This window comes from Chelonoidis abingdonii, chromosome 13 (genome assembly GCF_003597395.2).
Source record: "Chelonoidis abingdonii isolate Lonesome George chromosome 13, CheloAbing_2.0, whole genome shotgun sequence".
Classification (NCBI taxonomy): Eukaryota; Metazoa; Chordata; order Testudines; family Testudinidae; genus Chelonoidis; species Chelonoidis abingdonii.
The window spans coordinates 3749186-3760473 of NC_133781.1; the positions used below are offsets into that span (position 1 = coordinate 3749186).

The 11288-nt window shown below is 49.4% G+C and overlaps 3 protein-coding genes across 3 annotated transcripts in view; 2 read left to right on the forward strand and 1 right to left on the reverse strand.

The window, feature by feature from the left end:
• Window positions 1-11288, forward strand: part of LOC116824943 (uncharacterized) — a 480271-nt gene that overhangs the window by 321978 nt on the left and 147005 nt on the right. The window contains 2 exon segments of the mRNA XM_075071952.1: window positions 5315-5647; window positions 5649-6238. Coding sequence (XP_074928053.1) covers window positions 5315-5647; window positions 5649-6238 — 923 coding nt within the window.
• The window catches only part of LOC116832036 (uncharacterized), a 524829-nt gene that overhangs the window by 190097 nt on the left and 323444 nt on the right, over window positions 1-11288 (reverse strand). The gene's annotated exons all lie outside the window — the stretch shown is intronic.
• Window positions 2809-4727, forward strand: LOC142047693 (zinc finger protein 707-like). The gene is made up of 3 exons (XM_075072060.1): window positions 2809-2880; window positions 3438-3564; window positions 4570-4727. Exons 1-3 carry the CDS (start codon window positions 2809-2811, stop codon window positions 4725-4727), a joined length of 357 nt encoding a protein of 118 aa, XP_074928161.1.

Sequence of the window (11288 nt, forward strand, 5' to 3'; positions counted from 1 at the left end):
CAAAGGAAATTAGTGTTTCTATGGCAACTGCTTGGATGGTAAAGGGTGCCTTTTTAACAATAAATCTAACATGCCAGTACCGTGGACATTTTGGGCAGATTGTCGAAGCCAGAAAAATTCTGACAGCTGTAAGATGAAAAATGACTTGTTCAAGAATCAGCTTAAACAGGGAGTTCTGAGTCACTGAAGCTCTACCTATTATTTGCTTGGGAGCCTCTAGTACAACCAAAAAAAAACAAACTTTGGTGCAGAACTACACTGAAAAGAGCAAGCTAGGAAAGACATTGTAAGCATCTTGACTCACTGCCACAGCATGTCCTGCTGGTAACATCCAGGAATTAGCTCATTCTAGCTCCAGAGCACTCCCTGCAGTCCAGTGATCTACCTTACCTGTGGCCCCGTGTCCCTCCCAGGACACTGGTGCCCCATTTACCTGGGGTGCTACCCCCTAGCAGTATCCCCTCACAGCCTCAGGGTCTTCCCCTCCCAGGGGAACCCCCAGCCACTATCCCCACTTCACCTCAGTGTTCAGCTACTTCTAGTCCCCATCTAGCCCCCTAGCTCACTGGGGCAGACTGCAGTGTAAGCCACTCATCATAGGCAAAGGGAGTTCAGACCTGCTGCCTCTGCCTACCCATGGGCTCTCCCCTACAACCCAATGGGCCTTACCAGGCCTTCAGCTTGGGGCTTTCCTAGACCAGAGCTCCCAGCTCCTCTGGACCTTCCCCAGCCCTGCTCCACTCTAGGTTCCCTTCTTGTCACCTTACAGCATTGCCCTCCTCCCTCTACAGGCAGAGGAAAACTACTTGGCCTTCTGGCTCACAGCCTTTTATAGGGGCCAGCTGGCCCTGATTGGGGCATGGCCCCAGCTGAGCCTACTTTCCACCAATCAGCCAAGGCTTCTTGCCCCAGCCACAGCCCTCTCCTGGGCTGTTTATCCGCTCCTGCCCTGCGGGGCTTGAATCACCCCGCTATACTGCTATTAAGATATTCAATTATTATTTGTTATTAAAGTATGCAAAATGACATCCATCTGCACAGTTTTAACAAAGGTAAACAATGAAATACAAAGAGCAATAAAATCAAAATTTTAAAAAGTAAATAATTGAAAACCACAAAACCCCATTTACAGTGGATGACCAGAAGAAGGCAGTACCACTCAGGCAATCAGAAGAACAGCTAAGACAAAGTTGTGATCTGCTATGAGACTTTATGAAGACATATAAACTGATAACGGATTCATCTAAACACTGACCATTATAATTTTTGGAAGGAGTGGTTGTAAAATATTTCATGGAATCAAGTCTCCATTTGCAGATCTGTATGTCATATCAGACAGAGAAGAGCTGCCTTGTCTAGTCCAGTGCATCCCAAATCCTTTAAGAACACAGCCTGGGAAGCAATTGCTGAGCTGGATGGAGGAAAGAAACCCATTTGGTTTTCCCTCCACACCATTTTTGCAGTCACTGCAGATAGTTCACCCCATATGGGGGAACTTTTCTGTGCCCCTCCCTATCCTGGGGTTTTCTCCTTTGCCACTGTCTGGCAGTGCCTGTTCCCCATTCTGAACTGTGGCTCTCACCCTCTGCCATTTACTTTGCCTCAGTGCTTCCCATGTCTCCAGCTGTTTGACTTTCCTGTGCAGTCCCTCCCCTCTGATTTGCCTCCTTTCCTCCCTTAACTCCTGTGAACAGCAGGGAGCAGACTATAATTCATCGAAAGGGCAGAGCCAGGGCAGCGCCTGCAGCAGATGTAACTGGGCTCAGTTGGGATGATCCTGCTGAAGAATAGGCAAGCTGCAAATTGTGTCCAAAAGTAGATTGGAGTATTATGCCAATTTCTCCTTCTAAAGCTTGCTCTGCACCCAACTCAGGTGGGGACTTTCCCCAGTAGCTACAATTAGGCCAGCCCTGGTGCTGGGGACGGGCAGGAAAATGATTGCACAAAGAGCGCTTTCCAGGGGCCTGCAGCTGGTGAGTTTGTATTAGAGGGTGATGGGCTCCCTGTGTGTCTGCGAGTAGGTGTGTCTACTAGGAAGCAAATGCCCACATAAACTGGACAGTAACCAGTTCTCCCCAGGCAGAAAGATGGGGAGAGAGAGAAAAAGACAGAACAGTAGAATGGAGAGACTGGAATGGGCAGAGGGAGCAATAAATGGAGAATGAGGTTTCCAAACCCCAACCTTGCCCAGCTCCATTCACTGTAGCACCCCAGGAAGATTGACTTTCCTAGGAGGATAGGTCCATCAATGGCTATTAGCCAGGATGGACAGGATGACAGAAGCTGGGAATGGGTGACAGGGGATGGATCACTTGATGATTACCTGTTCTGGTCCTTCCCTCTGGGGTACCTGGCATTGGCTGCTGTCTGAAGATAAGATACGGGCCTAGATGGACTTTTGGTCTGACCCAATATGGCTATTCTTAGGTTCTTATGAAGAAAGTGAGGAGCAGAGAGAGGAAAAGCCAGTTCCTGCCTCTGCCAAATCCCTGCGCTGCTGGGGGAAGGTGGTGCCCTGGGAACAATGTCAGGAGGACCCCCCAAAGCGACTCCATTGATTCTACTCTTTTCTAGCATTTGGCTCAGGGACTCTGGGATGGTTTAAAAGTGTGTAAAGATTTTAGTCCCAGTGGGAGGAACAGATTTACATCGTAATAAAATAACTGAGCATTTTCTCAGTGTGGCAGAGTCTAAAGTGTCTCTCTGCAGGGAAAGAGACTGGGGGAACTGGGGGGTGAAATAGACTGAAATCCCTTCTGAAACCTCCCCAGTTGTCTTCTCACTCTGACAGGCTGCAGAATAACGACTATGTTTTGCTCCAGATCATTCCATCTTCCTAAGGGACAGAGAAGGGAAATGGCTGTTTTGGATCCAGCTCAGGTAGGAGATTTTGGGGGGAGCTGGTGGGGAAGGTTGTTTTGGAGTGGGAGGGGCAGGAAATACATAGAGTGAAGCAGGGAAGGGGACAAGGTGTGATAAACTTGCTGGGACATGCTCAGCCTAGGGCCTTGTGTGTGAACTTTCTCCATATCTGAAAGAGGAAACAACCTCCCTGGACAGGCTGGAAAAACAAACCAGAGTGCTGGAGCCTGAACCCACTACCCAGAGACTACAGTGAAATAAAAAGGGAAGGTGCTGGGATTCCTGTCCCTGTTCCTATGTGGAGCTCTGTGTCCCACATCTGCCTGTGCCTACTAGGAGTGTGGTAAATGAGAAGACCCTGTCCTCCTCTGTCTGCTGCGAGGGACAAGGGGCTCTCACCTTCTCTCTGTTCCTTGGAGCCTCCTGGCCACTCTGAGCAGGGTGGGGGTGAGACTCTGCTTCTCTGGCCCTCCAGAGCTGTCATGTCTTTGTGCCTCTTCTCCCAAGCTTGCTCTGGGCTTGTGGGCTTGTGGCTGGGGCACCAGGCACTAAGTGGGGAGCACCTCTTGTTTCAGATGCTGGTGACCTTCGAGGAGGTGGCTGTGTATTTCACTGAGGGGCAGGGGGCTCTGCTGGACTTCAGTCAGAGAGCCCTCTACAGGAATGTGATGCAGGAGAATTATGAGACGGTGACGTTGCTGGGTAAGGATTTCTGTCACCTCAGCTATTTGAAGCCATGGAACCTACATTTCTGAATCTGGTCAGGTTCTTCCCTGGTCAGTTATATTAGATGGGAATGGGTCCCATAGTCCAGTGACTCTCAACCTTTCCAGACTACTGATTTCTCATGTGTACCCCAAGTTTCACCTCGCTTAAAAACTATTTCCTTACAAAAACAGACATAAAAATACAAAATTGTTATAGCACAATATTACTGAAAATTGCTGACTTTCACATTTTTACCATATACTTATAAAATATATCAATCAGAATATAAATATTGTACTTACATTTCAGTGTGTAGTGTATACAGCAGTATAAACAAGTCATTGTCTGAATGAAATTTTAGTTTTTACTGACTTTGCTAGTGCTTTTTATGTAGCCTTTTGTAAAATCAGACATATATCTAGAAGAGTTGATGTATCCCCTGGAGGATCTCTGCGTACCTCAGACATATACTCCTGGTTGAGAACCACTGGTATTGTCCACAGCTCCAGTGTGAGAGCCGTTCATCTCCAAACCCTCTACAATGGAATAGGAGAGTCATGAATCTATCAGACATTCTAATTTATGCCCATCACTCCAGCTTTCCCAGGATCAGAAACAGTGTATTATCCTATCTGCGTTAATTCTCACTCTCACACACAGGATTTCTGTTCACCTCCCTTCATGGGACTAGCTCCATCTCTGGGGAGGGGCTCTGGATATTTAGACATAAACGGGTTTAACACCCAAGCTGTTTGTGCCTCAGCAAGTCCCCCAGAGCCCACAGATCCTGAAAACTCCTAGTGAGAGTGTGACAATTTCCCCCACCCTCAAACATCTGCCTCTCCCAAGGGGGCTCTGTGACCACATTCCCATCTGTTCAGATCCCACAACCCCCACCATGGTACGAGGCCAGGTTAGAATCAGGGAATGTTCTTTGTGACAAATACTCTACAAATCCTCAATGCATTTTGATCTTGCCTGATTTCACCCCCTCAGCAGGACTTCCCATTCCCAAACCTGACCTGATTGCCCAGCTGGAACGAGGGGAAGAGCCATGGGTCCCAGATCTCCAGGCCTCTGAGGAAAGGAAGATCTCAAGAGGCACCCGCACAGGTGAGGAGTCAGTGACACTGACACGGAAACCATCTGATGAATGAAGGAAAAAGTTGAAAATCCACATAATGTGGTGTGAGCCCCCTCAGTTCTGCCTCATCTCACCCAGGTCAGGCTCTGGTCAGCACGTGTCTGCTTGTCAGAATGGTAGATATCGCTCATGACTTCCCACCTACCCTATCAGGAGTTTTCTCCCTGACTTCACTGCCCTGTGAGAGCTTGGATGGGGTGTGGAGTTAGAATCCAATTTCTCAGTCTTCCCAATGGTTATTGGGCTGCTGTGTTTTCCCTTTTGTCTGTTCCTCCTTTTTTCCCCTTTCTCCCCAGCACAGGGAATGACTCTTTTCTGGATTCTCTCTCTCCCAGCAGGTGATAGGACTGTGAGTGAGAACAGGGAGGAGAATTCACAACTGACAAGTAAAACACTGGTGAAACCACAGGGGATGTTTTTGAGAAGAGCTGAAGGGAATTCTTCCCAGTGCTTGGAAAAGGTCAAAACCTGGGGAAATCAACACAAATCAGAGAGGAACATGGGAAACCACTCCAGGAAGAAAGTGGATGAATCCATTCAATATAGGGTAGGATGTAATGATCTCAAGGAAACCACAGCCCAGCCAAATACCCACATGGAAGAGAGAACCTACAAGAGCTTGGACTGTGGGAAAAGCTTCAGCTGGAACTATTCCCTTATACTACATCAGAGAATTCATACAGGTGAGAAATCCTATAAATGCTTGCATTGTGGGAAAAGTTTCAGTCAGATCTACACCCTTATTCTACATCAGAGAACCCATATGGGAGAAAGACCTCCTAATCACCTTGATGGAGGGAAATGTGTCAATGAGAATTCAAACCTTATTACTTATCAGAAAATCCACAGAGGGGAGAGACCCCATAAATGCTTTGAGTGTGGGAAATGTTTCACTGAGAAGTCAACTCTTGTTAAACATCAAAGAATCCACACGAGAGAGAGCTCATAAATGCTTGCACAGTGGGAAAAGTTTCAGTCAGAACTATGCCCTTATTATACATCAGAGAATCCATATGGGAGAAAAACCCCATAAATGCTTGCACTGTGGGAAAAGTTTTAGGTGGAACTACACCTTTATTCTACATCAGAGACTCTATACGGGAGAGAAACCCTATAAATGCTTGCACTGTGAGAAAAATTACAAGCAGAAATCAAGCCTTTTTTCACATCAGAAAATCCACGCAAGAGAAAACCCCCATAAATGCTTGGACTGTGGGAAAAGCTTCATTCGCAGCTCACAGATTATTAGACATGAGAGACTACACATGGGAGAGAGACCATATAAATGCTTTGAATGTGGGAAAAACTTCAGTTGGAACCATACCCTTACTCTGCATCAGAGAATCTATACAAGAGAGAGACTCCATAAGTGGATCAGCTGTGGGAAGTGTTTCAGTCGGAAGTCAAACCTTGTTACTCATCAAAGAATCGACACAGGAGGGAGACCCCATAAATGCATTGAGTGTGGGAAATGTTTCAAAGACAAGTCAAACCTTATTACACATCAGAGAATCCATACTGGGGGCAGGGCCGGTGCAAGGAAGTTTCGTGCCCTAGGCGAAACTTCCACCTCGCACCCCCTACCCAGATAACCCCGCCCCTCCCATGGCAGCTAACTCAGCTTCTGACCCGGGGAGCCCCCCCCAGCAGCTACGCCCCCCACCACGACAGTTAACCCCTCTCCCCCCTGTCCCCCCACGGCAACTAACTCCGCCCAGGGAGACTCCTCCCCCCCACCACGGCAGTTAACCCTGCCTGGGGAGACTTCTCCCCTCTCCCCCCATGCCATGGCAGCTAACCCTGCCTGGGTAGCTCCGCTTCCTCCACTGAGCATGCTGGTGCTGCTCTAATTCTTCTCCCCACCCAGGCTTGTGGAGCAGATTGGAGGAGACTTAGAGCTGGGATGTGTCCTCAGGGGAGGAGGCAGAGTGGAGGTAAGCTGGGGTGGGGAGCTGTTCCCCTGTGCGCCCCCCCGTTACTGCGGGCAGCCCTCCCCACATGCCCCCCCGCGCGCTCCCCCCAGCTCACCTCCACTCCACCTCCTCGTCTGAGGGGACTTTTAGGTACGCCCAGCCACTAGGCGCCCTAGGTGGCCGCCTAGTTTGCCTAAATGGTTGCACCAGCCCTGTCACCACATCCGCTATGCTCCCCATGGAGCAGGCTGCCCAGAATTACCAGGTAAGGAATCGCTATCAGCGTGTGGGACTACACTGTCAGGGGTGCACTGCACTCATACAGCCCCCTGGAGCAGAGTCACACCTTGCCTGAGAGTGGGGCTTGGCTGCAGCTCAGGGAGATAGTTCTGGTGGCAGGACTTTCTTAGATTCGCAGCTCTGGCCCAGGTTGATCCCCACATCAGGGCCACTGTGGCCTCTCACCAGGAACTGAAATTAGGGGTGTGTTCAAATTTATGGGGGGTGGTTCAGGACTGATGTGATATATAAAAGAGATATGAATAAAGTAAATGTTTTGTTGATAATGCACATTTAATACATTTAAGGATTAATGCAAGTTACACCAAAAACATTAACATGTCTAGATTTCTAAAAAATATATTTAATTTTTTTAAAAAAATGTATTTAATTTTAATTGACTTTTGAAAGTGAGCCTCGTGGATAAGAGAGAAGTCCTCTCATGGCTCCGGTTACACTGGTTAAAAGATAGGAAACAAAGATAGGAATAAATACCAGTTTTCAGAATGGAGCAGGATTTGTGTGGTATCCTGAGGGGTCTGTACTGGGACCATTACTGTAACATACCTATGTAAATGATCTGGAAAAATGGATAACAATGATGTGGCATAATTTGCGATGATATGTCAAGGTTTTTCCCCACTTTGAACTTTAGGGTACAAAAGTGGGGCCTGCCATGCAATAACTTTTAAGTTAATTACTAGCTTAAATCTGGTTACTCTGTCACCATGCCAAGAATTTTAGTGTCTGCACACTTTATTCTGTTCCCCAAAACCTTCCCTGGGGACACAGATCCAACCCTTGCGATTTTACTAACAAGGAGGATATTTAAACCCTCTTTTCCCCTCACCCAACCCTGATTGAGTTCAGGACTCAATTCCTTGATTTAAAAACTATGGGAAAATCAATTCAGGTTCTTTAAAAAAAAAAAGCTTTTAATTCAAAAAAAAGAAAGGTAAAAATTATCTCTTAAAATCAGGATGGAATGCTTTACGGATACTCAGATTTCATATAGTTTAGAGGCCCCCGCTCCCAGCGCTTAGATTTAAGTTACAGCAACAGAGGTAAAATTCTTCCCAGCAAATAAGACACATTTTACAGTTGAGAAAACAAACATAAGACTTAATCCACCTTGCCTGACTACTTACTTTATAATTTTTGAAACATGACAAGGACTGATTCGAAAGATTGGGAAAGCCTGGGGTTGTACGTCGCGTCCCTCTTTAGTTCCCCGACAAGATTTGTGAACAACGAACAAAACAAAAAGCAATAAAACCAAAGGGACTTCCCTCCACCAAGATTTTGAAAATATCTTGTCCCCCTATTGTTCTCTGGTTCAGGTGTCAGCCAGGTTTACTGCAGCTCTTACCCTTTACAAGGTAAATGAGACATTAACCCTTACCATCTGTTATGAACAGATAAAAACTATTCAAGATAGTTAAGGCCAGGCATGACTGTGAAGGAGTTTAGCAAAGGTGATCTCACAAAACTGGGTGACTGGGCAACAAAAATGGCAGATGAAATTCAGTGTTAATAAATGCAAAGTAATGCACATTGGAAAACAATCTCAACTATACATACAAAATGAAGGCGTCTGAATTAACTGTTAACACTCAAGGAAGAGATCTTGGCGTCATTGTGGATAGTTCTCTGAAAACATCCACTCAATGTGCAGCAGCAGTCAATGATTCTCCACATTCTGTTTGCTTTTTTAAAAAGAACAGGAGTACCTGTGGCACCTTAGAGACTAACAAATTTATTTGAGCACAAGCTTTTGTGGGCTCCAGTCCACTTCATCGGATATAGCCCATGAAAGATTATGCTCAAATAAATTTGTTAGTCTCTAAGGGTATATCTACACTACGGGTACCTGAGTGAAGCAGGGCTGGGGAAAGACAGAGGAGCTGGGGAGTTCTAGCCTGGAAAGCCCCAGGCTGCGGCCTAGCATTGGGCTAATAGGTACTGGGGGTTGCAGAGGGCAGCCCAGGGGTAGGCCAAGGCAGCAGGTCCGAACCCTCCTTGCCAGTGATGAGTAGGCTGATACTGCAGTCTGCTCCAGGGCATGGGGCTAGACAATGACTGGCAGTAGCCTTATACTGAGGTGAGGTGGGAATAGTGGGTGGGGGTTCCCGGGGGAGGGGAGACCCTGAGAGAAAGGAGTTCCTGCCAGGGAGCAGCACCCCATGTAAAAGGGCACCGGGTCCAGGGAAGGACACGGGGGCCAGAGGACAGGCGGATCACTGGCCTGCAGAGGACACTCTGGAGCTGGAATGAGCTAATTCCTGAGGAAAACCAGCAGGAGGCGCCGCAGGGGTGTGTCCGCTCATCTACAGAAACAGGTAGTATAAAGTCGAGTGCACGCAGCCACACTAAGCACATTAATTTGGCGGTGTGCATCCATGTACTGAGGCAAGCGTCGACTTCCGGAGCATTGCACTGTGGGTATCTATCCCATAGTTCCCGCAGTCTCCCCCACCCATTAGAATTCTGGGTTGAGATCCCAATGCTTGATGGGCCCAAAAATTTGTTGCAGGTAGTTATGGGTAAATTTCATCAGTCAATCCTCCCTCTGTGAAAGCAACAGCAGACAATCATTTCACACCCTTTTCCCTGGATTGCCTGGGCAGACACCATAGCACGGCAACCATGGAGCCCGTTCAGCCTTTTTTCACTGTCACCGTGTGTCTACTGGATGCTGCTGACAGATGCGGTACTGCAGTGCTACACAGCACCATCCCCTTGTCTTTGGCAAGCTAGCAAAGACGGTTACCAGCTTTCCTGTACCATCTGCTGCTTTGCAAGTTGACAATGATGGTTACCAGTCATACTGTACCATCTGCTGCTGTCATGAGTGCTCCTGGTGGCCTCGGTGAGGTCAGTCGGGGGCACCTGGACAAAAATGGGAATGACTCCCAACTTCTTTAAGTTTTGTCTAATGGAGAGTCAGTCCTGACCTACAATATTCAGGCAGCCTACTAAAGAACCAGAGAGCAAATGGCCGCTCTGGTTCAGAGCCTCAGACATCCTGCAGAAGATGATGAGCTGCATGCTATTCTAGGGGGTGCCCCTGCAACAACCACCCGTTGCTTCCCTTCTCCCCCTCTCCTCCTGGCTACCGTGGCAGTTATCCTGCCATTGTGTGATTGCAGTAATAAAGAATGGCAAGAATAAGAGACAACATGACTTTATTGCAAGCAAAGATCAAAGGGGGAGGTAGGCGGCTGTCTTACAGTGAAGCAGAGTGAACCACCATTCTTTGCACTTGCTCAGCCTATAGCTGAAAATGGGAATCTGTGACAAGTACTAGATAGAAGCCACAGGAGGACTGAGCTTCCATTTGTGTGTGGGCCTTTGGTTGACACAGGTGAAATACAAAATGTCCCAGGATATGTATGTTGGGGGACAGTTCTAACGGCAGTTTAATTTTTTTTATTTGCAGCAAATGTAGATCTAAGTATTTGACTGTGAGCCCTGGTAGCAAGGAGTAGGCTGGGGTAGGTTGCAATCCACGTGTATTGCTGACTGGGAGAGCAGCCTGAGGCAGAAGTCTCCAGCTGCCATGATATTTCCAGGCAGGAGTGAATCTCCATTAGACAAAACTAAAGAAGAGAATGACCTGGAGTCAGGGCTGGTGCACCATTTAGCCAACTAGGCGGTTGCCTAGGGCGCCAAGATTTGGGGGGCAAAGTGGCACCCCCCCCAAATTTTTTTTAAATTTTGTGCCAGCCGCTGCTGCTGGAGGGGCTGAGCTGCGGCGGCAGCAGCTGCCTGCCGCAGCAGCCAAGTGTCCCCCGGGTCAGTGCACCGCCGCTGCAGCCCGGCAGCCAGGGCAGCCCCCGTGTCAGGGAGCCGCCGCGCAGCCCAGGGCGCCCCCCCCGTGGTCAGGGGGAGCCGCGCCGAGCCCAGGGCGTGCGCCCCCCAGGGTCAGGAGCCGCCACGCGCAGCCCAGGGCGCGCCCCCCCCGGGGTCAGGGAGCCGCCGCCGCAGCCCAGGGGCCCCCCCCCGGTCAGGGAGCCGCCGCCGCAGCCCAGGCGCGCGCCCCCCCGGGTCACGGAGCCGCGCGCCGCATCGGCAGCCAGACGTCCCCACCCCCCCTGGGGTCAGGGAGCCACCGCCGCGACCCAGCAGCCCAGGGCGCCCCTGCCCCCGGGGTCAGGGAGACGCCGCCGTGACCCGGCACCCCAGGGCACCCCCCGCCCCCCGGGTCAGGGAGCCGCGGCTCCGGTGACTGCCCGCGGCATGCTGCAGCAGCTCCGCCAGAGCGCGAGACCCGCGCCGCGGGCGGCGAAATGTCCCGGCGCCTAGGCGCCAGAAAACCTTAGCCGTCCTGCCTGGAGTCTTACCGTTTTTGCCCAGGCGCCCTCGGCAACCTCACGAGCGGG

Bases quoted from the DNA above. Each gene is read 5' to 3' on its own strand.
- LOC142047693 (XM_075072060.1), top strand. From the start codon at position 2,809: ATGTTTTGCTCCAGATCATTCCATCTTCCTAAGGGACAGAGAAGGGAA. The intron at 2,881-3,437 runs GTAGGAGATTTT...CTCTTGTTTCAG, and splicing joins CTGTTTTGGATCCAGCTCAG to ATGCTGGTGACCTTCGAGGA. The intron at 3,565-4,569 runs GTAAGGATTTCT...CCCCCTCAGCAG, and splicing joins TGAGACGGTGACGTTGCTGG to GACTTCCCATTCCCAAACCT.